The 27087-nt window shown below is 34.8% G+C and overlaps 1 protein-coding gene across 3 annotated transcripts in view; it reads left to right on the top strand.

Annotated features, from left to right (window-relative positions):
- The window catches only part of CNOT6 (CCR4-NOT transcription complex subunit 6), a 49086-nt gene extending 27737 nt beyond the window's left edge, over positions 1–21349 (top strand). For 2 of the 3 annotated variants that reach the window (XM_036749584.1, XM_036749583.1), the window contains exons 3-12: positions 1423–1609; positions 3181–3266; positions 6833–6937; positions 7022–7090; positions 8016–8173; positions 9069–9223; positions 10049–10203; positions 10731–10961; positions 12494–12696; positions 17279–19043. In XM_036749584.1, the coding sequence (XP_036605479.1) occupies positions 1423–1609; positions 3181–3266; positions 6833–6937; positions 7022–7090; positions 8016–8173; positions 9069–9223; positions 10049–10203; positions 10731–10961; positions 12494–12696; positions 17279–17491 (1562 nt within the window). In that variant the 3' untranslated portion in view covers positions 17492–19043. Of the gene's footprint in view, positions 1–1422; positions 1610–3180; positions 3267–6832; positions 6938–7021; positions 7091–8015; positions 8174–9068; positions 9224–10048; positions 10204–10730; positions 10962–12493; positions 12697–17278 lie in introns of all 3 variants that reach the window. The other variant, XM_036749585.1, reaches the window with a different exon arrangement.
- The last annotated feature ends 5738 nt before the right edge of the window (positions 21350–27087 follow it).

Below are 27087 nucleotides of genomic sequence, written 5' to 3'. Positions count from 1 at the left end.
AAATTGTAGTTTCATATTGATTGCTTTTATTTCATGTGTTTGACTCCCCCCAAATTGATTAGCAGCTCCATGAGGGAAGACATCCATTTTTATGCTTCTTTGTTTTCCCTACAGCACCTAGTACGTAGGAAGTACTCACAGATGTTTTTGTTGAATGAATAAAACCCCTAAAATGCACTATTTCAAAATTAATGTGCTGCTCTTAAAAGTTTTATTGATAATTTTTGTTTATATACCAGTCACTTCCCAGTATAAATTTTCAGCCTCCTCATTGACCCTTCCCATATAATGAAGGAAAACAGCTAAACAGAACTGCTAATCAGTATAGTGACTCTACCAGACAATGCATACCTTCCTGTGGTACCCCCTTCTAAATGTTGCACAGTGGAGAAAATAGCTTCTGGGTTTGAGATAGTTTTGAAGTTTTAGAAAATTGGTTCTCTAAAGCTAGCATTTTTCCATGAGATCTCACCAGTGACCACCAAAGATTATGGGGTAGTTTCTGAAGAGATTGTGGAAACCAGAAGTATATTGTATTCATCTTGGGTCAGGGATCAGGCTTAATACTCTCTAGAAGCATAATCATTTCTTTGATTCCATATTCTGGCTTACAGTACTTTAACTTGATGACTTACCCTCAGTTTACCAGTGAAAGACAACCATTCTCTAAAAGCTACTCGTTTTTGGCAGTGTTATTTGTCTCTAATATAGGCTTAGGGCTCTTAATGTGTTGTGAATGTTGTTGCCACTTAAGCGCTGTTGGCACACTGGATCTATTAATCAAGTTAGAAGCATCACTATTATGATGAGTAGGAATATGCACAGCGTAGCTTACTAATCTCAAGTTATTTCTTGACAGGAATCTAAGCTAAAACTCATGTCTAAGTATGATGGAGTTTATTATAGATTTGTTGTTGTTTAGTTGTGTTCACCTTTTTATGACCCCATCTGGGGTTTTCCTGGCAAAGATGCTGGAATGTTGTGCCATTTCCTTCTCCAGCTCATTTGATAGACGAGGAAACTGACTCAAACAGAATTAAGCAACTTGCCCAGGGTCACACAGCTAGGGAGTGCCTTAGTCTTAACTCTAGACCAGATGCTGTAAACATTGTGCCACCTGGCTGCCCCTTTATTATAGATACAAATGATTAATTTCTTTCTACCTAAAATATTGACAAATCTCAAGTTAAATGATAAATTATTTCCTGTTTTAGGACAATCCTTTAAAAATTTTAGTGTGCCCATGACAATTCATAACTTTAAGCAAAAAAAGTTATTTTAAGCAAATTAGAATTTATTTGTGTGTACATTGTATGACTATTTTAAAGTGGTTTGTTAAACCCTAATTTTTGCTTCATTTTGGAACTGAGTGTTGAGGGGAAAATGATATGAAATCTTTAGATTACTTTTTTTCTTTTATAGGAAAAGTAAGAAGCTTAAGCTCATCTTTATGGTCACTGACCCACTTGACAGCTTTGCATCTCAGTGACAATTCTTTATCCCGCATTCCTTCAGACATTGCCAAGCTTCAGAATTTGGTTTATCTGGACATGTCCTCTAATAAAATCCGTAGTTTACCAGCAGAACTCGGAAACATGGTGTCACTCAGGTAAATATACTTGACTTAATGTAAAACCAGGCACCCTCAGACACTGTTACATCATGAGTAATCTTGAAAACAATTAAAATGCATTCGTTAGTAGTTCTTTACCTTAAATTGTGTTGCAGACCCTTTATATTGTAGAACAGACTGTTAATGTTCTGTGTAATATTTGAACCAAATGTATTATAAAAATTTGGCTGAATAGTTAGGGTTAAAGATTTCAGCTATACTATGCTTAATTCCTAGACTAAGCTTAGATTTGGGGATAACTTCTGTGTACAGAGTATGTCCCAGCTATATTACCTTGTAAAGCAAAATTTTGTATATTGTCTCCCTTGGTCTACCATTTCTACTTAGCTCTTACACACAGACATTGCTTATTACCATTTATGAGCCTGTTACAACCATTTCCTATGCTTAGAATTCCCATTTCTCCTTCCTTTGCCACTTATCTCTGCTATGCTTTTGCAAACCTAGGTCCAGCTTAGCTGAAACTTTTACTGTTCTCCCCAGCCTCCTCCCCACCCCACCCCACTGCCATCCCCATCCCCTTTCCCAGGCTGGAAATGACTTTCTTCTTGGCACTTTGCTTATTTTCTAAGTTACTGTATAATTATTTTATAGTATTGCATATTTGTGTACTTGTATTCTCTCTGCTAGATTATAAACTTCATGAGAGTAGGGATCATGTCTTTATTTTTATATCTCTGTTAATGCCTAGAACACTGCTTCGCATGTAGTATGTGCAGATAAATAGCTTTTGTCACTTCTGTGATTCCATTTTACTTGTTTCCTGTCATGGTCCATTTAAAGCAAAAGAGCAAAGCTTTGTTGGTTCCACTCAAGTTGAAATGGAGTACGCTCCAGCCTTATGTAATAAGAAAATAAGTTTTAAGAAAAATATGCAAATGAAAATTCTTAAGAGTTCAGTGTGGTAGTAGTTTTTGGCCAGAAAAGGAAGCTGAATCAAATACATTTATGACCCAGGAGATAATAAATACTGACATTATTCCAAATCCTCTTTTTCCTGCCCTCTTTTTAGTAGAGTCCTTTAGTTTTACTGAGTGGTGAATAGGTGATTTAAAATATAAATGAAAGCGCTAGGGATTACAGGAACAGTCTTCATGAGTACATATCAAAGAATATTGTGTTGCAGGTGTTTGCCTTTATTACTAACTGATATTTCTACTGGTTATTATACTTGGTAGCACCCAAGGTCCAATTGTGAATGATTTTAACAGTGTGCAGAAGTCTGCTGTATTTGTAAATCTTAATGAACATTGAATAAATTGAAAGAATAATTTATCACAGAAGAGTAATCTAAAAATTCTTTTGAATGTTTCTGCAAGGTCATGTAAACCTTTTCTAACCTTCCATTTTCTAATTATAAATGCTAAACTGCCTTATCATCACTTAGTCTATTTTGCACCCTGTATACTAGACTAGATTCAGACTAGAATATATTTTTAAAAATCATTTATTTCCCCAGAGTTTATTTCCCAAGGAATAAATTTAAAAACCTTTAGTGAAGCCTAACGTTGACTTCTCACTGCCCGAAACTTTTATTTTTCCAATAGGGAACTCCATTTAAATAACAACCTGTTACGAGTTCTACCTTTTGAGCTGGGAAAACTGTTTCAGTTGCAGACTTTAGGTCTAAAAGGTATGCTTTTTTTGTTTTTGCATTTTGCTTTGTTGTCTGGGTGGACTAAAGTTGAGAAGTAGTCGACATTTTTGTAATTAAGTAGGAAGTTTAGAAAAATAGGAAAAAAATTCATTTAAGTAAAAGGAAAAAAATGCTCAAGTTTTTCGCCACCTAAAAAAAAGCCAAAAAAATTTTATTTGAAGAGCACCTTCAGTCCTGATTAAGCATTTCTATCTCAATTCCGTTTATCTCTACAAAGTTTTTTCTCCCCACTGGTCAGTTCTATTTGATATCTTTTCTCACTTGATCATTGTTCCAATCTGCCTCCCATCTTTCTCCTCCTTTAATCTTTTTGTTTGTTTGTTTGTTTATAAAACTTCTTTCTGGTTTTGACTCCACACTTTGATCGTTTTGTCACATGACTTGTAGCTACTTTTTCTCACAAGGAAAGCCTTCAGAAATTAAGAATGGTTAATAGAATCTTGAGAGTTGAAGTAACACGAGTTGTTACTTAGAACTTCATACCTCATGCAGAAGTCCCTTCTACAGCATCCCTGAAAAAGATCCAGCCTTTTGTTTGAATACTTAGAGGGACAAGGAATAAAGCAATTCATTTTTTTAAACAAATCTTAATTATGAAAAAGATCTTTACATTGAACCCAATTATTACTACCTATAATGTCCACCCATCAGTACTATTTTCTTTCTTCTGTAACTGTGTAGAATAACTCTTTTCCTCTTCCACACAACTGCCCTTTAGATATTTAAAGATGACTTTCAGGTCCTTCATGAGTCTTCTCTTGTCCAGGCTAACCATGTCCAGTTTCTTTTTATGTGTTAACATTTCCTCATGTTTGGTGATTTCCAGACAAGTCATCCTAGTTGCCTTTTTCTGGACATACTTAACTCTGTCAATAAACTTTTTAAAATTTAGTACTCAGATTTGAAAAAAATATTCCAAATGTTTTCGCACCGTATAATATGTGGCTGCATTTTCTCTTTTATTTGTTCTGTATACTTCTTTTAATATAGCCTAAGATTGCCATAATTTTTTTTTAGCAGTCAGGTTACACTGTTGGTTCATTTTAAGGTTATAATAAAACTTCTAGGGCTTTTTCACATTATCTGTCCATTGATCTATAGAAGCATGGGTTAGTGGATAGAAAACCAGCTTGGGAGCTATGGAGGCCTGAAGTTCAGGTGCTGCCTCTGGCACACAGAAAATAGAATTCTGCATTGGTCGCAAGAGTTTCCTCATTCTGAGTTCCTTATACCAGTAGAGTTTTTTCAGTGTATATAATAACTTTAGCAAGATAGTAACTAAAGTATCCTGTTTCAGAAGATAATAGGATAATTTCAGTTGTACTTTTGCACAAAGAAAATTAGTGCAGCTAGGATAACAAGGCAAGGTGGTGTTGACTGGGGTGATATTTGCATTAAACATATTGAATAAGTGTCTGTTACCCAAAATATGTGGGCAATTAACAAAAATAATTTAAGTGGCCTCCAATAATTAAGTGGTCAAAAGATGTGAACAGAAAGTCCTCAAAAGAATTGCCATCTATTAACAACTATATGAAAGATTGATCCAAATCACTAATAATCACAAAAATAGTGTCACTTTACACCTGCAGTCTGGCGAAGATTACGAAAGATGGAAGTAATAAACATTTGAAGGGCTGCAGAAACACAAACACTACTCTGGTACACCTATGAATTGGTCCAACTTTTTTGGAAGTCAGTTTTGAATTATATTAAAAATATGATTAAAATGCCCATATACTCTGACCCACATGTCTCACAGCCAAGCATATATACCTATGAAGATCAGAAACAGAAGGGTCCAATATATGCCAAAATATTTATACCAACCCTTTTTGTGGTAGCAAAGAACTGGAAACAGTACGTGCCCATTGGTTGCTAAATAGCTATGCAAATTGTGGTACAAGAATGTAATGAAATTACTGTCCTCAGAAACATCAATTGATAAACAGTATGTATTATGTTTCAGGCACTGTGCCAGGCCCTGGGGATACAAGTATAAAGAATGAAATGGGGGTAGCTAGGTGGTGCAGTGAGTAGAGCATCAGTCTCGGAGTTAGGAGGACCTGAGTTCAAATGCGGCCTCAGACACTTGACTTAGCTGTGTGACCTTGAAAAGTCACTTAACCCCAAATACCCTGCCTTCACCCCTCCAAAAAAAAAAGAATGAAATGATCTCTACTCGACATGAGCTTCATTCTAGACTTTTAGGAACTAATGAAGAGTGAAATAAGTAGAAACAGGAAAACAGTGTGCTCAGTGACTATAGCAATGTACGTGGAAGAACAGGAATCAAAAAAATAAAAGCCCCAAACTGGATACTATGTAATTATAATGACCAAACTTGGTTCCAAAGATGAGAAAATATATCCTTCCTCTACCTTCACCTACCCCCACCCCTCCTTGACGGATAAGAAGGGGTGGATGATGTGAGTGTGGATTATTGAATATGTTATCGGACACCATAGACAGGTTGATTTTGCTGATGAAATTTTTTTTCTCATTTATATTTTTTCTTATAAGGGATAGCTAGTATATGGGAGGGAAAAGGATATATTTGAAAATGAAAATAATATAAAAACAAAAAATACTCAAGAAAAAATGCAATTGCAATATTATTTCTTCTTGTTCATATTTTAAGTTTTTTTGTATTTAGATCCTTACTATATTGGGAATTTATTATGGCATATTGTTTGAGATGTGAATGCAATGCTGTTTTTTACCGTGCTGCTGTCCTGTGCTTTTGTGCTTAAGTTAAAAAAAAAGCTATACAACTTTATATATACTAAATTCAAGAAATAATTACTGAAAATTACATTTACCATGTTAAATTTCATCATGTTAAATTGGGCCTATCTTTCCAGTTTGTCAGAAATCTTTTTAGATCCTTATTCCATTGGCTAGTACAAGAGCTGCACCTTCCACTTTTTTTATTGTCTTTGAAGTTGATAAACATGGTAACTTGGTCTTCCAAGTACTGATAGTCACAGTAATAATAAAGTTCACTTTTATATAGTGGTTTGGTTTTTTACAAAGCATGTTCTCTACCACAGCCAGGTATTTAAGTATTATTATCTCTAGATGAAGAAAATGAGGGCCAGCAAAGTTCTGACTTGCCAATAAACCAATTAAGTGTGAGAACCACTGCTTCAAACCACATCCTTTGGCTCTTAAGTTCAGTACTCTTCATTCTTTACTATATTAGGCCGAAATTAATCTATTTGTCTTTGTTAACTAATTTACCCATGAGCTGAGAGAGTACTGTAGCCTGAGAAGCAAACAGGTTTCATACTTATACATTAATTACTTTTACCTTTTCATTTAATCTGATTAAAATCCAAAGAGAAAAAAAAAAGTTTATTTCTTGGCTTTTGCTATTGTCTGTCAAGATTTTTTTCCTGACTAAAGCACAATTTCATTTAAAATAATTTAGGCTAATCTAGTTTATGAAATTTCAAATTAATTAATATTCAGAGTTTTGATATTTCTAAATTGAATACTTATAAATTGGGTCTTATTTTGCTTTTTTAAAATACTTCAAGGAAATCCACTTACACAAGATATATTGAACCTCTATCAGGAACCAGATGGGACAAGAAGGCTACTGAACTATTTGCTTGATAATTTGGCAGGTACTGGAAAAACAAGTAAGTGGTAATTAGTTTAGATTACTTTTTTGGGAAGACAAATAGAAATATTGTCATTTCATTTTGTGTTAAATATTCCACTAGTGGCAACAGAACAACCACCTCCAAGATCTTGGATTATGTTACAAGAACCAGACAGAACAAGGCCAACTGGTTGGTAGCATTGTTTTTGTTTGCTTTTTTTTTCCTACTAGTTTTTATTAAATATAATTAAAGTCAGGGCATACCAATAATTGTGGTCATTTTTAAAGTAGTCTTTGTAAGAAATCTGTCTACAATGGACTTAATTTGTAAAATCCTAATAATCACAGTTTTGAAAACTAAACTTCTCCATATAGGCATGCCCAGCTTCTGTGCCCTGTAAAGTACAGTCAGATTTAGTTCCAGCAAAAAGATATTTGCATGATGTAATGGAAAGAGGACTGGCTTGGAATTTGATAGATTTTAGTTCTAGCCCTAGTTCACTTATACTTTGGACTGAGCCTCACTTTTCTCATCTGTGATTTTACATGGTATCTGAGGTCCTCTTATTGCTAACATTATTTGATAGACATTAAATCAAAATCTTCAAGACCTAGGTAATGCCCCACGTGCATCAAGCAGCATTTGATTCAGTAGACTTTCAGGACAACAAAATTCTTGCTTGACTAAGAGGTTTGCCAGTTGACTTTGATGCCCTTTGAAATTCTAAATTTGATGAAAATAATTTGTATAATACTTCATAATTAGTTGTAACAGGATTTTACTTATGCTTTCACAAAAGTTAACTGTGTAGTTCTGCAGAAGTGAACAAGACTTGGCTTTCAATATAACTTTCTATCAATTTTACATGTTTCTCCATGAGTGTTGTTTGGGTGGGGAGAGAAGAAGGGGGAAGAATTGGAGAACCTTGGAAACCTGCATTTTAGAGGCTAATGCATTGAATGTCTAAAAACCAAGTCTGAACTGTTTTGTTTTTATCAGTATTATGTTATCCTCTAAATTAAGGCACCTTAAATCAAAGTTTAGCATTAAAGAATGTAAAAATCTTTTTTTCTGAAATGTATATAAATAAGTTAAATGATTTTTTTTCCTACAGCTTTGTTTTCTGTCATGTGCTACAACGTTCTTTGTGATAAGTATGCAACTCGGCAGTTATATGGGTATTGTCCATCATGGGCACTTACTTGGGAGTACAGAAAAAAAGCCATTATGCAGGAGATCTTGAGCTGCAATGCTGACATCATAAGTCTTCAGGTAATTTATAGAGAAAAGCTTTTGTTTAAATGTACAAAATCTCATCTTTCAGAATTGCCAGAGTAAGGAACAAATGAAGTATACGTTATTTGCGTTCCTATATTTATAAGTTTCCTGTAATCCAGCTTTAGCATTAATCCCCTAGGTTCGAGACCTAGTGGGCAAACTGACTATCAACTTCCCACAGCGACCCTGTACTGCCCTGGTGAATTAATTTCAGCTTTTGATAATAGCTGAGTGTGGCCAACATTGTCCTCACTGCTGCAACATATTTTAGTCTGAAGTACCTGGGAAAATGGAGCTGTGTATATGGGATTTTTCTTTTTATTTTAGCACCATCTTGATTAGGGCACATTGACTTTATATAGGAAAAATTTACATGTGTGGTGCTTACACACCAGTCTCTAGAATGACATTATAATTAACTACTTTGAAATTGCCTGGGTAAAACAGCATCTTTACATCTTAGGTTTTTTCTGTGTTCCTGGGTACCAAAAGAATTGATCTGGGCAGTTTGTACTTGTAAAATGAAAAACAAGCAGGTGAGAAAATGTACTGAAAAAAGGGGATGGGCCTTTGCAGTTCCTGTCTCTGTAACTCAAGTGCAACACTTTTCAAATAACATGTAGGTATACAGGCATACCCTTTATAAGATTGCCCTGACCAATGCCTTTTTGCAATAAAAAGGTTAATACATTATAACTAAAGTCAGCTGTAATATCATCATCCATTAACAGGTAGTGATCCTTTGATACTGACTGCCCCTTTTCACCTAACATTATGTTTTAATATAACCAAATAATTATAGTAGGTAGGGTATGCTTGTAATAGTTTGTGTGTCATAATGAATTTGTTTTTAGGGAACTGAAATACTTTGCTGTTTATGATTTTTCAGGAGGTTGAAACTGAACAGTATTACAGTTTTTTTCTGGTAGAGCTAAAGGAGCGCGGCTATAATGGATTCTTTAGTCCGAAATCTAGAGCTAGGACAATGTCAGAACAGGAAAGAAAACATGTTGATGGTTGTGCAATATTCTTCAAGACAGAAAAGTAAGTAAGCTCTCTCCCTTGCAAACATACTACATTTAACTTTCTATTCCAGGTGGCTTTTTTAAGGGATTATTAACTCATTTGTTGATGAGTTAAAGAAACAATTATTAATGAAAATAAAGCTACTGTCATAATTTTTTTCCTAAATAGATTTGAAGGGAAATTTCATTTGCGCGCGTGCGTGTGTGTACATATACATATACACATATGTTTTTTTTCTATTTTTCCATTAATTGTTGGGGTTTAATTCATATAAATGGAAACACCATGTGCCCTCCTGTGTGCTCCTGAAGAACTTCTTAAATTGCCTATCTTGAACCTGATCCTTAGGAAAGTGTGGTATAGGAGCTATAAGAAGAGATTGTGTGTATTGTGGTTAAGTCAAATTTAAGGTCAGAGAAGAGAACCTCCTTATTAGGTGTGCAGTGCCCTAAAGTCCTAATGTAGATTTGTGCCAAACTGGAAATGATTGAAAATTAATTTTCTAAAGTTGCCATTAAATGTGGAGAATTTATCTTTGAGTAATCTTAGCTCCATCAGATATACATAAATATATATAAGATTAGAAATCTTTTGTATCTAATATATTGGTTTTCAAATTACAGAATTTTGGAATTAGAAAGATTAGCCATACCAACCATCTCATTTTTCACGTGGGAAAACAAAAAGTCTCAGAGAGAAAGAGTATTTTACCAAAGTCATGTGGTAAAGTGGGGACTTAAGGCGAGGCCTCCTGTCTCTTGGTCCCAGGCTCTTTCCTTTATACCATGCTGCCTCCCCTGAGAAAGGATTTTCTCAACTATACTTTTTTTTTTTAATATTTAGATTCACATTGGTTCAGAAACACACTGTTGAATTCAATCAACTAGCAATGGCAAATTCAGAAGGGTCTGAAGCTATGCTGAACAGAGTTATGACAAAAGATAACATTGGAGTTGCAGTGCTACTAGAACTTCGAAAAGAATTGATTGAAATGTCATGTAAGTGACTAATTTCTGATGAAATTGGGATCTAAAATACAGATGTATTGTCTTGACAGCTTTGAAAAAAGTAGAAATCTGAAAATAGCTGATCATATCTTAATTATCTTGATTAGTACCTCAAAAAAAGTAGAAATATCAGTCTTTTTCAGTATGTCAAATTATTTTTCCTACCCACAAAGCTTAAGATACAGGGGAATTTCCTAAGAAAGTCTTGTAAAAAATGAGTGAAAAGCAAAAAGCCTTTATTATTTGCTTCTAGGCATTTTTGATTTGAAAGAAATAGAGACGTAAATATGAAATGAAATAGCTATTCATACACTGACCTTCAATACTTTTCTAATTTTTTTGGCAGCAAAGGTAGATTGGAAGTAGTCTCCCTCTTGAGGTTGTTTTTTTTTTAAAGGATCTTGAGACTATTTAGATAAGGACATTTTTAAATGAACTGAGCCATTTAAAATCATTTGCTTTCAGTCAGAAGATTGTGTGAAATGAAATGTTTGATTTCCCTTGTCCTCTAATTTTAGCTGGAAAGCCACATCTTGGAACAGAAAAGCAACTTATTCTTGTTGCTAATGCACATATGCATTGGGATCCTGAATATTCTGATGTGAAATTGGTACAAACTATGATGTTCCTCTCTGAAGTAAAGAACATTATTGACAAAGCCTCTCGAAGTCTCAAGTCCAACGTACTGGGAGAACTTGGAACCATTCCACTTGTGCTATGTGCGGATCTCAATTCTTTGCCAGACTCTGGTAAGAACAACAATATTTATTTTGTAGAATACTATTTTTTTTATGTAAATGCATTAGTCACTGAAGATAATATTGTTGGTTAAATTTAGCACTTGAAAAGACCAACTTCAAATGTATGCTATAAAATGATTTCATTTTAAAAATGAAATATAATGAAAATCCTAATATGTTAAACCTTATTCCTCTTGGATGACACATAATTTAAATAGAGAAATGACCTAATTAGAATTTAGGTGTCTGAATTTGTGCTTTTAAATCAGGGGGTTATCAAAATAGGAAACAAGTTCACAGACCCCAGGTTAATATGCTCTGTCTTAATTCATGATAGTACTTGAATTTAATGTTAACATGTGTTCATCTTGAGTTTTTAAAAGGCAGAAACAATGTATCTTATTTGCCCTGCTACATTTTTAGTTCCATGAGGGGTGTCTTATTTATTTTTGTATCTTTCGTAGCACTGTACTCTGTACCTAGTATGTGATTACATGATAGTTAAAAGAATTAATCATTTATAATTCTGTTCATATCTTTCTTTCATTTGTAATACATACTATTAAAGTTTTATCTTGTTAATGAAAATGGGCATTTGTTTTTTTCCCTTAATGTCTATGTGTATTCTCCAATTGTTTGGTGTAACCCAAATTCTGAGAAGATTGTTAACAATACCTCTTTGAGATTACAACCATCCTTTTATAGGATCTTAGATATGATAACTTTTATTGGCATAGGGTAAGCTAAACTGGTCTTACTTTGTATTTACAAGATTCAAGAAATTAACTTCAGCCAAGTTGGGTAAATGAGTCAGACTGCATTTGAAATACTGTTTGGTATGTAATGCAACTGTTATGTGATAAAGTGGAAAGAATGTTGAGTTTTGAATCAGAGCAGCTGGGTTCAAATTCTGGCTTTGCTGCTTACCTTTGTGACCTTAAACAAGTCATTTTATTTCCTGGACCTCTTGTTTTGTAAAATGAAAGGATTGAAATGATGACCTCTGAGGTTCTTTGTACTTCTAAATCTGTCATCCTTTGACCCTATTAGATTGTAAAGCTTGTGGTACCAAACTGGAAGATATTTTATTTGTTTACATTTCTCTCCTATATTTACACCCTCTTCCTCTACAGACACAAGTACAATGCAAGAATTTTCTTTGATTTGGTAGAATAAATATAATATCAAGTAATTTGCTTAGTAAACTCTAAGGGCAATTAGAAAAGTGAGTTTTATATCAAATGGTTTTACCTCTACAACTGGTCTTGTAAAGCTTTCAGGGAATTGTTATTGCTAATTAGGATTGAGGATTATGCTTTGGAAATATCACTGTATAATATCCCCCAGTTTTGCTAGTAAAGTATCTGGAAGTTGTAAAAATGTGATGTTAGGTAAACATGAATTTTAAGGTGCTTTTATAAATAGTATTTTTAGAGCATTTACTTACACTATATAGCTATTGTAAGGCAACTGGGTAAGCCTGGCAATTTTAACTAATTAAATTTTAATTTAGTTGGTAATTTTTTTTTTATTTATTATAGGTGTTGTAGAATACTTGAGTACTGGTGGAGTAGAAACAAATCATAAGGATTTCAAAGAACTGAGATACAATGAAAGTCTTACTAACTTCAGCTGTAATGGGAAAAATGGAACGACAAATGGAAGGATTACACATGGTTTCAAGTTAAAGAGTGCCTATGAGAATGGCCTAATGCCTTATACAAATTACACATTTGATTTCAAGGTGAGAATTTGGACTTGGAAGCATCTATTCCATTAGAGAATCATGTAACCTTTTCACTTGAAGTAATAAAATATGTTATCTTTAAAACATGGACAAGTTTTTTAATTGGGGTAAAAAGACTCATTTGTATTCTTCTAGAATACAGAGCATTGGCAAACCTTTGATAGAAGTCCATGTGACATGTGCTTCACAATTCTAGTATAAAAATATATAACCATCAATAAAAAGGGAATTTTCACCTTTCGTAGACTTGTGTTATAATAACCCCTCATTTTCTTGTTGGGGATTGAGATATTCATAGCAGTGAACATTTTAGATCAGATTTTTCTAATAATGTTTTATATACTTCCTTGCTTTCTTAAACACAGTATACTTATATTTTGATACTTCATTATCTATGATTTGAGTCATAACTCTTACATGATTTAGACAATTTTTGTGAGTTACTACTGAAAAAGATTTTTGATCACCTAGTAGCCTTCAGACAGTTCCCCACCTCAAAGAAGAATGAGCCTTTCTGAATTTGGTTATTAGTCCTTGGACCAGATAGAATCTATCATCAAGCCTATAATCTAGAGCATTTCCAGCCTGGTAGAACCAGTTAGTTTTGTGCTCTTCTGACCTAGGCTTTGGACATCCAAAACCCTTTTCATGTTATAGGGAGACATCAGAGGAGGATTTTAGTGCGATAGATAAAATATGCTCTACTTAACCTCCTCTTGGTGATTCTAGTGCTGCCTACGGTAATTAAAATGTTGAGGTTTATAAGACTGTGTCCCTGGACTATGCTGTATTTTAAAGCTATATTTGTTTTCCACACCGTTTCTCTTTTTTTACTCTATTATGTCTTCTAACAGTTTTTCGAACCCCAGCCCACCAACGGTTTGATGCTTTTTATTCCTCTCTGGGTTTGGAAAACAGATTACCAAACTCATTAGATACACATCTGAAATAATAGTAAATAAACTCTGAATGAGGGACTATCCTGAATGAGGAATGTTACTGTGTTTCAATGTGTATCCTTCAAAAACATCTCTTTTGTTTTCTCAGAGACATCTTATGCTTCCTTCCTTTTCTCTCTCCCCCTCCGGCCCCTACCCCCAGCTCTGCTTTGGATGGTTGCAGTATTATTATAATGAGTAAAATTGGATGTGTTAACTGATTTTTCTTCATTGAATTTTTCAGTTACCGAAATAAATGTGGTGAGTGAGGTAGTAACTTGAAAAAGAATGTATTCTCAATTTTTATGCCAACTTTTAAAGCAATTCTTAAATTCCCCTTTGCCTTCATCTAACAGTAGAGCAATAGAAGTGAAGTGTGGTGCTGCCATACAGTTCCCTTTGAAATTCCATTATAAACTCTAGATTTATAGATTCCTAGAGTAGTAGAGCTTAAAAGGGGCTGTAGAGCTTATCTAGCCTGCCCCGCCCCCCAACCTCTCATCCTCCCATTTTATGGTGAAAGAACCTGATAATTGGAGTGGTGGCTTGCCCATGACACAAAGCTGAGTTCTGGTTGAGCAGACTCAAACCTTGTCCCCTTGACTCCCATTCCAATGTTTTTTATACTAAATATTGCTTTTTCTGTGTACATGGGCTAGCAAAAAAGGTATTCTCTTCCTCACCTAAATATCTCTGTGTTTGCTTTAAAATTTAAAGGAGTAAGAATAGGGGAGTGGATTGGTTTTAGGCTAGAAAAAGATTTCCTCTTCATATTTACTCGGTACATGCTTATTTGAATGGAATCTCTGTCATAAAAATATATGATGATCAAAATGTATCACCCTCAATCAGGGGAAGAAATTATCTCTCAATGTCAGTTGGTGATGTAATAACACTTAATTTCTGTGTGAAACCGAAAGTAAGGTAGTCTTCCTTCATGAACTATAATGTCTAGAAGATGATTTTTACAATGCTGTTCCTGAGGTATTATGATAGCCTTTTGGAAATTATGTAGACCGTAGCATATATTCTAATTTTTAACTTGATCATCTATTATTGTGTGTAGAGGGTAGCTTTTATTAACCAGGTGCATTTCATTCCTTTATCATGCTTGAGAAATTCATAGTAACTCTACATTAGCTGTAATTTTTTGCGTTTGCATTAGACAGACATGAGAGTGGACTACTGGCCCCCAGATTAGTCTTCTTCACAACTTGTTGCCTCTGAATAAAATCTATGGAGGAATTATTACTCTATTTTAGACAGGTAGCCCAGTAAATAGGGCAATAGGCCTGAAGTCAGGAAGACATAAGCTCAAATCTAGCTTCAGACATTTATTAGCTGTGTGACCCTGGGCACGCCACTTAATCTCTGTCTGCCTCAGTTTCCTCAACCATTAAGGGGAATAAAAATATCACCTACTTCCCAGGGTTGTTGTGAGGATCACATGAAATAATGTTGGTATAAATTGCTTAGCATAGTGCCTGGTACATAGTAGGTACTTAAAAAATTGCTTATGTCTCAAGGGGTGCACACCCCTCTTCCTCCCCACTCCCACTTTCTATTAACACAGTTAATATGAGTGTGTTTGCCTTATTGCTCAAATGGGGGGATTCGTTGATAGAACTGTCTGGGCAATAGCAAACTACCTTTTAAAACAGGCCTGCATAATCTGTGGCCCACTTTAAAACTTTGAATTATATATCTTTTTTTTTTAAGAGGAAAACTTCTGAACATAGTGAGGAAATAATAAAAAATTGTCAAAAGGTAAATGCAAAAGCATTTGATTCATCAGAGGTTAAACATGGAACCAGAAAAGAAACTGAAGACTAATTTATGATGGTGTAGATACTTCCCTTGCCATCTTTTTCTGCTTTCTACAGTATTTTTCATGTTTTTTTGTGCTGAATTCACTGTCCTCATTTGCTTCTTCACCCTAGCCTTCTGTCCTGACCTTGATTTCCCTGCTTGCATTCCTTTTCCCCATTAAAAATGCCAGTTAAATACATGCACATGTGTTTTGCATGACTGCACATGTATAACCTATGTCAAATTGCTTGCTTTCTCAGTGGGGGAGGGGAGGGAGAGAATTTGGAACTCAGAATTTGAAAAAAAAGAATGTTGAAATTGTTTTTACATGTAATTGGGCAAAATAAAATATAAATTAAAATAAAATGTCAATCAAAGCTGGCTGCTCGCAGTAGCCTTATGTTTTGAGTGAAGACATTGGGATAGTCTCCCTTTTAGTGTTTTCATTGATTATATAAGAGCAAAAAAGCACTGGCCTTGAGTTGGGAGACACAGATTCACATCCCAATTCTAGCACTTAACTGTGTGACCACAGGCAAGTAATTTAATCCTCTGAGCCTCAGTTTCCTCATTTGTTAAATGACGTTAATACCAAAAGTACCTACCTTACAGAGTGAAGAATAAATGAGTGAATGTGTATGTAAAGCACTTTACACATTTTAAAGTGCTATATAAATGTCAGTTATTACTAAGAATAATCACATCCCTTCTCTATATACTCAGTTGCAGCAGTGGAGGAGGAGCCAAGTATTTGTAATTACTTACCAAGGCAGCTGATTTCACTTAAAAAAGTAAAGCAGTCTCAATGAAATAATCTGTCTTTTTGAAAATATTGCTTACGTGTATAGATGTGCCTGTCACAAAATGGCTTTTACCCTATTTAGAGATTCTGTGGATTATTTACCTGCATGTCATGTATTTATGAATTTTAAATTATTCAGATTGTGTATTTTGTACTATTTTTTTTACACCTTAATCCTCCAATAGAATGTTTGCTGTGTCTTTCCTACCACTTTACTTCGAAAGAGTCATCAGTATAGATCTCAGTACAGATTGTAGGCCCTTCACATCTTGTACAATTCTTTGTAAATTTCTGTGGCCAAAAAAATTCATCATCTGATATAGTGGCCAACCTGCTGCTTATGAGTCCCTCTACATTTAACTAGGGTAGTGTTCAGATGAGACACATAGTCCATGACCTGTGCTTATACTCAGCAGGCATAGCCGTTGAGAACCCAGGGTCGTTATCATCTCATGAGGTATCTTAATAGGACTTGAGGGAAATGGAGAAGAAAAGATGATTTTCAGTTGAGTGTTCCTATGTTTTATTATTTCCTCACAGAGGTGATATGTTCTAATTGTCATAGCTGTAACCATCTTCCCCACCCCCCAGAATTATGTAATTTAATATTTTAATTTGTACAGCTTTATACTGCTCATTGGAACTAATTAGCTCTATGCATTTTGGCTAGTCAATTTTCTTATCTCCAGTGGAACCTGATATTTCCTTCCTACTATTTGATATTCTGCTGGGCACTAGATTAGTGGCAGGGGTGAATCAGGATGGGTCTCAGGCAGGATTTATATTGACTTCATTCTAAAGCCAAATAGCATAATCTGGAAGCCACTTTTCTGCCCTTTTCCTTCTTATCATTGACTTGAGTCAAATCCTTCATGATGGTTTATGTTCTCATTGCTTTCTTTGACTGAAGTTGTTTAAATGATTTGGTTTGTGGTAATACCAGTGATAATACTTTAAAACTGTGTTCCCCAAAGAAGGCCCTTGATGTTTCAATAACATCTTGTGGGTTTTGTTTTTGTTTGTTTTCCAGGGTATTATTGACTACATCTTCTACTCTAAACCTCAGCTGAACATCCTAGGCATTCTTGGACCTCTGGATCACCATTGGCTAATAGAGAACAATATAAGCGGCTGTCCACACCCACTCATCCCTTCTGACCACTTCTCACTTTTTGCACAACTGGAGCTCTTACTACCCTTCCTGCCCCCGGTCAATGGTATCCACCTTCCTGGCAGGAGGTAGTCAAGTATATTGAGAGGGCAACCTCAGTCTGATTTGTAAAATTGTAAAATCTGAATATAGAGGAGTGAGGTATGGCCAACAGGGATTTTTTTCTTAATGATGATCTGAATTTTGAATCTTGATTATTTGGTAAAGACATGGTAAAAGCCAGGTGCTATCAACAGAGACAAAATTCTGAGCCCGATCTGCTTTGTATACTGATAGACAGGGATTGGTGCATTTGCACCTGTCTTTAATTTGTTACAAGTAAACTTCCTATTCTATCCAGCATAATATTTTCATGCCTTGAAATAGGGAAATGTTTATAGAGCATATTCTCTTTGCACAGAAATCTGTAGCACTACTTTCTGAGGCCAGTAGTAACATCCAGAGACCATTCTTCTGTACTTCACTCCCTCCTTTTTCAGACTTGTTTGTAAAATATAGAATTTGAATTTAGCCTTTATGCTTGTATATGAACTACAGAAGACCTGATTTATGAGATTTTGTACTTTAAAAAAATCAGATTTGGAAATGATTGTATTGTAAACTAAGGCTAAATTTTTATTGGTTTCATGTGTTAGGCCAGCTTGTAAGTAAAAGAAGCTGCCACAGGCTTTCTCTGCTAAGGATTTGCACTGTTAGGGTTGTGTTGGCCCTCTTGAACTACTTTATTTTTAAATTGAGAACATTGCTTTTTAAATCAAAATCTGTTTAAGGCTTAAGACATTATTAACTCTGACCAGAAATAACTTATCCATGCATTTCTGAATTGTATGAAAAATATATGACTCCCAGGACAGATAAGCTAAGCAGTGAATGATCAGTAGACTTCTATGGGCTAATGTGTGTACATTCTAATATTTTTAAATCTTTAACTTTTTTAAGTTAAGAAAAATTACGGATGCTTATGTACAGCTTCTTAACTTCTGTTTAAAATACTACTTGTCCTATCTCCACTGTGCCTGCTCTTATTTGTTCTCAACAAGCACTGCCTGTGCATGCAGAGAGAATCTGTGCATCCTCTTTTATATTTTTAAAATACTGTTAACATTTGTGAAAATTTTATGAAAATGCTTTTGTAGAAGCTGTGGCATTTTTTCCTTTTGTGAAGCATTGAATATCACATATTTGAACATGTTCAGAATGTGGGTCCCCAATTCCTAGCTCACCAAACCCAAGCACTGCTCACAGAGAGTCATTGCACAGTGCTGCCTGTCACTCAAAATACTACTATCATGTGAATTCTTTTCAGTTTCAGTGTGTTCCTGTCTCCAAAAAAGAGAATATCATTCCTTGAAAAAAAAAGTAATGTTTTCTCATTTATGAAGCAGTGTAAATTAGATGTATATTCAGAACAGGTTCCCAAGACAATTCTTCAGATCATTTTAAAGTGACCAAGTCTTATTTTTGTGTGTCAAGCAAGACTTAAGTTATATCATATCCTGTGTTTGTTGCTCATAGTGCCATTAGTAGCTTAGAGATGTAAAGCCAACTTTATCTTGAAAAATAACTTATGTTTTCTTTCCCCATTTGCTCATCTTTAAAAATCAATTAAATGAATTCCAAAAGAGCTTGGTCTAACTGCTTTTGTTTCAACTGCAGGCAGGGAAGCAAAAGGGCACTGTATGAACATTAAGGGAAAAAAATTGCTGAATGCTGTGAGCATTTTTTTAATACAGTGTATGAGTCATTTCCAGTAATGACTTAAAATTTTATTATAAAATCTCAGCACTTAAATGTGCTTAACCATTTTAAGATAAAATGACATAGTGTGTAAATTCTAACATTTTCACTTTAAATTTCTAAAGTCCTGATCTTGAATTCTTGTCTGGGACCTGGTTTTTGTTTGAGGTGTTTTTTTTGTTTGCTTTTGGTTTTTTAAAGTTGTGCAGACATCAACATGTCCAGTTTATAATCAGTACATTGAAATGCAGGTAGAATTGATGTAGTAGTGTCAATGCATAACTTTCATGTTCTTTTTTGTTTTTGTTTTTTTGTAAAGTGTGAATAAAAGGTGTTTACTCATGTTTCCTTAACAATGTGTTGGTAATGTGCATCATGACAATTTCCAGTGAAGATGAGCTAGTTGAGCTCATCAAATTGAGTAAACTATTTTTCTGATGATCTGGATTATGTAATAATAAGTCCAGAAAGCTTTATGGCAGGTTCGGGGGAAAGCACTTATTCATTTTGTATTTGTTAGTAGGGGCTATTTTACTTTAATAGATGCTGGAGCTGGAGTGCACTTGTTAGATTCTTAAAGGTTTGAGCTTTACTCATTATGTTTCACCTGTATTTGTTACTGTCTTAAATAGATTTGAATTTATGGCAGCAGAGTAAAATATTATGAACTGTTTGTCTTGAAGATGCTTGTTCTTGCCTAGACCGGATATGTTGCAGTCTTTGGGTCAGTTTAAACTGCTTTTTCACCTTTTAGATAGTGATAAATTGAATTGTAAGGATTTTCTAATGGTTTACAGCTATAGCTTCAAAGGAGAAATATTTTGAATCTAAAGGGGAAGAACGGTTACACCGAAACTGAACTGAGATGCTTTTGTCAAGCAAGCTTTGTGTTAAAATATTTTCCTGTGTCATGAATCTAATTTTAACATCATTTCCAACAAGCCGTACCCAAAAAGATGCAATAAAATTCATGTTTTCACAGTACAGGTGTTTTTTTCTTCAAAAGCTCTATAAGAGATATTAATTAAATGCAGTTTTGGTGTTGCCATAACAGGCCTTCAGTGTTCTTGCTAATAAGCACATCATACAAATGTTCTTTAAAGTGGGGGGTGGGAAAGGGGAAAGTGAAGGGTTAGAGTTTCCTCTCTTACAGGAAAACAGGTATTTGAGGCCACTAAATTCCATGCTGTAAAGTGTCTTGAAGCTCAGGACAGTCTGCAGTATCTATGGAGATTATTTATCCTTTGAGAAAATAATGTTCATCTAAATTAGCTTGTGGCACAATTTAAACTAAAGCCATGGAAGTATGAACTAATTGAAACTTTAAAAAAAAAAAAGAACAACAAATTGCATAATTAGGCAAAGAAGACCACTAGGAAATTTGTTGTTATTTTGTGCAACTCAGTGACATTCAGTAAGCCTTAGTTTGGCCTAATGCTTCTAAATCTAGGGAAATTATTCTCCTGAATGTTGGATTTTAAATTCAGATTCAAATTTTTTTCTAAGATGCAAATTCTTAACAGATAGTTTTCAGTATTCCTCTTTTTAGCAATGTATGGTATGACTCTAAAGTAATAAGACTGGATTTCTATAAGCTCCATAAAATCAGTCTTACTACATTAGAGTCCCACCTCTAATAAGGAAATAAGCCACCCAAGACAAAAGAATTTCTACAATTTATTTTTAAAGCAATCCACCAAACTGTAACTTCTTTGTTACTATTCAAGCAACTGCTCCTGTAGGCATTTCTTACCCAGCCTGAAACAGTATTTTAGTATATGTTAACTTTGCAATTTTTTTTGGCTACATATATTTTAATAACACATAGATGTCTTGGTATGTTCAAGTAGTGTCTAAAATAGAATATCTAGTCTTTCTTCACAGTACTTCTGTATAATGTGTGATGCACTGGACTATCTCTTGTTTACCATTCATGTAATACAAACCAGCACATTATCAGCACTAAGCTCAAAGAATGTTGCATTTGTCTAGGCAGCTCTTTAATAAGATTATTGGGAAACTGAATATGGTCTGATGGTAAACAAGGGCTTTTACTGTTCTCTTCAGTGGAACTTTCTTCTTGGTCAAATTGTAACTAGCTAGTATTATATTTATATACAGGGTCTTTTTTTCTTTACCAATGTATTTTCCTACTCATAGCTGACCAATAAATTCATTATCTGTTTCAAACTATTTTTTTACGTGTAGTTTCTATAGCAACTGTGTAACAGGTATCAAGAAGAATAAATATTAATGTACTTAAGCATCTTCATATGTGAAATGAAGGGGTCGGACTGATTGCCAGAGCTCTTCCAGCTCTGAATCTAAGATCTTACGATCTAAGGAACAAGCTTCAGTTCTTGTTATCTCCAACATAGGACTCAGTTCTCTTAATTTCAAAGATACTGATAAAGTGAACATTTCCAAGGGAAGGTTTGGGGCATGCAATATGTATATTTCAGAATATGCTCAGTCACTAGGTATAGAACTGGTGTCTTTACCAAAGCTTGTTGCCCCATCCCTGGAGAACACTGGATGTCTTTGAGCTGGATGGCTTGTAAGTATTTTAGAAGGAATTCATACTTTCGATATGAACTGGATTAGATTACTCTTTGTAACTGAGGGAATTATATGTTTTAGAGAACAGTCCTTTTAGACGTGGGATTTTTTTTTTTTTAATTTCATTGACCTCTGATAGAGCAAATAGGTGCTGAAGTCATTCTGTTGGGAAGAATATAGTCATTGCATATGTAACATAGATGCCCTTATTTATGCATTTGTGCCCTTCAAGCAGGATTGAAAGCAACAAAATGTGTGTGATTAGTATTTGCTCTCAAACGTAATAGAGGTTCAGTGGTATTGATTCTTGGACAAACATTTGACACCCCATAGTATATTTTGTTGTGAAAAAGATTTTGAACATGTTTGTGCCATCCCAACCACAGTCATTTGGAGGGAAACAAAAATTTATTTTCCTGTCTGCTTCTAGTAATGGAAACTATCCTTTTTATAGGTCTGCTTTATATGTGCTTTTTAAAATAACCATTTATAAATGAAACGTTTACTGGGATTATTAGGAGACAATTCAAATAAAGTGGTTGTTTGCCACAGCATTCAATTTTGTCTTGGCAGTCTACTCAGCCTTAAAGAGTAAGGATTTCTTTTATTATTTCCTGCATGGGAGAAGTATCTTTTCTGCTTCAATATTTGAGGTAGCATTGGTATAAGATTGTTTAATACAATGGTATCCATATAATTTTTCAGGTATTTATATATTTTTTTGCTTTGTTTTCATCTTTACAGAATGTACTTGCACCAATTTTTCACAGGAAGTCTCCTGAATGCTGTGTGGTACCATTTGCTAATAAAACCAAAATATTGATAGTTGTGCTTGATTTATATGGGGGATTCATGGACCTATGGTGAATTTCCATTTTTTGTAGACGTGATTTGTTCATAGTATACATGTTGCTACATGTGCTCATTACTGTGTCTGAATATTTACAATATTCATTTTCATAATACTGAGTTGGCAACATTTAAAAATCTTAAACATGCTTAAATTCACGACTCTTGTAATGTTGGGTGAAAATTAGTTTTACAAATCTTACAAGTATTGGATCCATTTCATTAAGTAAAAAAAAAAACCCAACAATGTGGTACTTTATTTGAAGATTTTCAGACTTGGATTCTAATTCTGCCTCACCACTAACTCACAAGGTGGTTTAGGTAAATCACTTTACCTCTCATTCATGAAGTGAAAAAGTTGGGTTTTATTATCTCTAAGGGCTCTTATATTCTAAAAGTCTGAATCAAAATCTGAATTTTATAAATATAATTGTAAGTTAAACATTCACAGAGGTAAGTTTAGAAAATCAAATAATGGGAAGTCATAAGCAATAATTACAATAACTCAGAATTATATAGCCTTTACAAATACTTTCTTCATAGTACTCCTGTGAGGTAGGTGGCCATTGCTCCCCAAGTGCTTTCCTCACAACTCTTTAAGGCAGGTATTAGAAGCAGTATTAGAAGCTGCCTCCTAGTTTCTGTCTTTTTTTTTTTTTTTACTTAAGTCACACAAGAGAAATGGTAGGATTGGGATTTGAACTTAGATATTCTGACTGAATCTAGTTCTTTATCCCACACATAGCATACCTGCCCAGAGTGGGACATTTAGAAGAATTTTGTGGTATTTTTTCAACTTTTTGTAGCTCAGGATAAAAATTCCAAACTGATACATCATTTTGTGTACCATATTTAGCATTTAGAAATAAATGACTACCAAATAAGTCAAATGTCTCTTTTTTAGGAGGCATTTCTTTTTGTTAGAATTTGAAACAGTTCAGAATCACTGCAAATTTCTTAAATCACTCAAACCTACTAGCCTTTCAAATACCTGTCAATTATATTAATTGCTAGATTCTCTAAGATGTTATGGTGGGCCAGGTACCAGGGATACTGCATTTTTTAAAAATGTGTAGCATAAAGTAGTTCTTTGAAGTTCTTGTAGGGTCTTGATCATTACCCAACCTTACAACCTTGCCAGCAAATATGAGCTAGACTGGGGCAGCTAGGTGGTGCAGTGAGTAGAGCACTGGCCCTGGAGTCAGGAGGACCTGAGTTCAAATTCGGCTCCAGACACTTGACACACTTACTAGCTGTGTGACCTTGGGCAAGTCACTTAACCCCAATTGCCCTGCCTTCCCCCCTGCAAAAAAAAAAAATGAGCTAGATTGCCACACTGCTGACTAAATGCTGCTGCCTGATTACAAGGTAAAAATGTAGTGATCTGGAAGCCAACCCAGCAACTCACCCACTACTTTCTGGCAAGAGAAGTCTTGGACTAACTTCTACTTGGGTGCAAGAGACTGACATGTACAGTACAATCCAAATATTTATTAAGTGCCTACTGAGGATAAAGTACCATGCTTCGTGTTGGGAGACATGCAAAGTTTAGGTCATACACTGTCCCTGTCCCAGGCAGAAAGGCCTTTCAGCCTTTCTGCTGACACTTAGAGCCACTTAGAATAATCTATGTGTTTCACTGTCTCCAAATCTAAGTGTCATTAAAATGTTGACCCTCTAGCCTGCATTTCAGAGACTGGTTTGGGAAAGGGAGGTAGGCTAGTCAGCCATACAGACAAGTTTGCTAAACCTTTGACATCAATGTTTGAACACTTGTTCAACTGAACTACTAGGCAGCTTGTATTAATATATATCCTAACTTTCATCATATTGCACCATTATGGTTTCTTAAAGCCATTTAAAATTTTCATTATGGTGACTTCCCTTAATGTCAGAGAATGTAGAAAAAATGTCCCTTGGCTTATAATTTTTGATGATGGATTTAGAACAACTGAAGAAATTGATAAATAGCTAAGAGAGTGAAGTTTCAGTAGCCCCAAGTCAACTGTGAGTAGGAGGGAGAGTTAGTGTACTGGGAAAACAGGTGTTACTTCCCTCATCTGTTTAATCTTGGATTACAGTATTTTAGCAGAAAATAGCTGGGAACTAGCTATTTAAAAGAAAATGGGTTCAGGTCTTAATATAGAAAAACTTCCAAAACAAACAAAAAGAGGAGAAAGGAGAGGTTAAATGGTTGAAGAAATACTGAAAATTCATTTAAATTGTTAAATGGCCCAATTCCATCTTCCTATTTCACAGGGCTCTTAAATATATTCATTGTGAATTTTTATTGTGGTGGATCTCCAGGGCTTAAACTGGCTGCTGTTTGCAAATCTATTAACTCAGACCTAAAAGATGATTTAGTCAATATAAAGAGAAGTATATTAGTGAATGTCCAGACCAGGGCTTCTTAAACTTTTTCCACTCTTGATCCCTTTTTGTGTTTAGGCAGCATTAGTTGGTTTTCCATGGCCAGAGGGTATGCAAAGTGCAAAGTGTGCATGCTCTGTGTTCAGAACCAAGGCTGCAGTGAAGTTGCAGGATGCAACACAGGCACGTGCTGCCAGAAACACCTCAGATTTATTATATGTTTGATTTTGAATTAATTTCTTGTGTATTCAGAAACCTTTTAATGTTGCCAAATTTTTCACAAACACATTATGGGGTCGTGACCCACAGTTTTCTAGATATATTTTTTAAAATTTATTTAGTATTTAGTTTTTCCCCAGTTACATGTAAAAATGATTTTTAACATTTATTTTTAAAACTTTGAGTTCCAAATGCTCTCCCTCCTTCCCCAATCCCCTCTCCCCCTCCATTGAGAAAGCAAGCAATTCCATATAGGTTATATGTGTGTAGTCATGCAAAACATACCTAAAATAGTTGTGTTGTGGAAGAAAACAGACAATAAAAAAAAATACCTGAAGAAAATTTCATAAAGTAAAAAAAAAGTATGTTTCAGCCTGTATTCAGACACGATCACTTCTTTCTCTGGGGATGGATAGCATTTTTCATCCTAAGTCCTTCAGAGTTGTCTTGGATGGTTGTATTGCTGAGAGTAGCTAAGTCATTCATAACTGATCATCTGCAATATTGCTGTTACTTTGTACCCAGTACATTTCACTTTGTATCAGCCCATACAAGTCTTTCCAGGTTTTTCTGAGAGCATCCTGCTCATCATTTCTTACAGCACAATAGTATTCCATCATAATTACACACCGCAGCTTGTTCAGTCATTCCCCAGTTGACGGGCATCCCCTCAATTTCTAGTCCTTTACCCCCAGAAAAGAGCTGCTGTGAACAGTTTTGTACATATAGGCCCTTTTCCTTTTTGGTTTTTATATCTTGTGGGATACAGTCCAAGCAGTGATATTGCTGGGTCAAAGGGTATGTATAGTTTTATAGCCCTTTGGGCACAGTTCCAAATTGCTTTGTAGAATGATTTAATCAGTTCACAACTCTGCCAATAGTACATCACTGCCTCATTTTTCCCACATCCCCTCCAACATCTGTCATTTACCTTTTCTATCCCATTAGTCAATCTAATAGGTATGAGGTAATATCTCAGAATTATTTTAATTTGCATTTCTCCAATCAATAGTGAGAATATTTTTTCATATGGCTATAGATAGCTTTAATTACTTCATCTGAAAATTGATTATATCTTTTGATCATTTATCAATTGGGGAATGGATTTTATTTTTATAAATTTGACATGGTTCTCTATATGTTAGAGAAACAAGGCTTTATCCGAGAAACTTGTTTCAATTTTTTTTCACAGTTACTATTGCTAACTGTATTTTCCTCCATCGTATTTCCCCTCCCCCCATTTTTTCTATTTTCTCTCTCCTTTCACCTTGTCTCTCCTCAAAAGTGTTTTGCTTCTGACTGCCCCTTCCCCCAATCTCCCCTCCCTTCTATTGCCCCTCCCCCCTTCTCTTAACCCTTTCCCCTTCTCCTTTCCTGTAGGGTGAGATAGATTTCTATACTCCATTGGCTGTGTATCTTATCCCCTCTTTGAGCCAATTCATATGAAAGTAAGGTTCACTCACTCCCCCTCACCTCCCCGCTCTGCTTCTCCACTAAAAAAGCTTTTTCTTGCCTCTTTTATGTAAGATAAATCTACCCCATTCTTCTCGCTTTCGTTTTTTCCTCCTAGTACATTCCTCTCTCATACCTTAATTTTATTTTTTAGATATCATCCCTTCATATTCAACTCACACCTGTGCCTTTTGTCTATATATACTCCTGACTACCCTAATAATGAGAAAGGTCTTATGAGTTACAAATATCATCTTCCCACGTATGAATGTAAACAGTTTAACCTTATTAAGTCCCTTATGATATCCCTTTTCTGTTTACCTTTTTATGCTTCTCTTGAGTCTTGTATTTGAAAGTTAGATTTTCTATTCAGCTCTGATCTTTTCATCAGGAATGCTTGAAAGTCTTCTATATCATTGAATGTTCATTTTTTCCCCTGAAGGATTATACTCAGTTTTGCTGGGTAGGTGTTTCTTTGTTGT

Source organism: Trichosurus vulpecula, chromosome 3, assembly GCF_011100635.1.
Source record: "Trichosurus vulpecula isolate mTriVul1 chromosome 3, mTriVul1.pri, whole genome shotgun sequence".
Taxonomy (NCBI): Eukaryota; Metazoa; Chordata; class Mammalia; order Diprotodontia; family Phalangeridae; genus Trichosurus; species Trichosurus vulpecula.
This window is presented reverse-complemented; position numbering and strand designations above follow the sequence as displayed.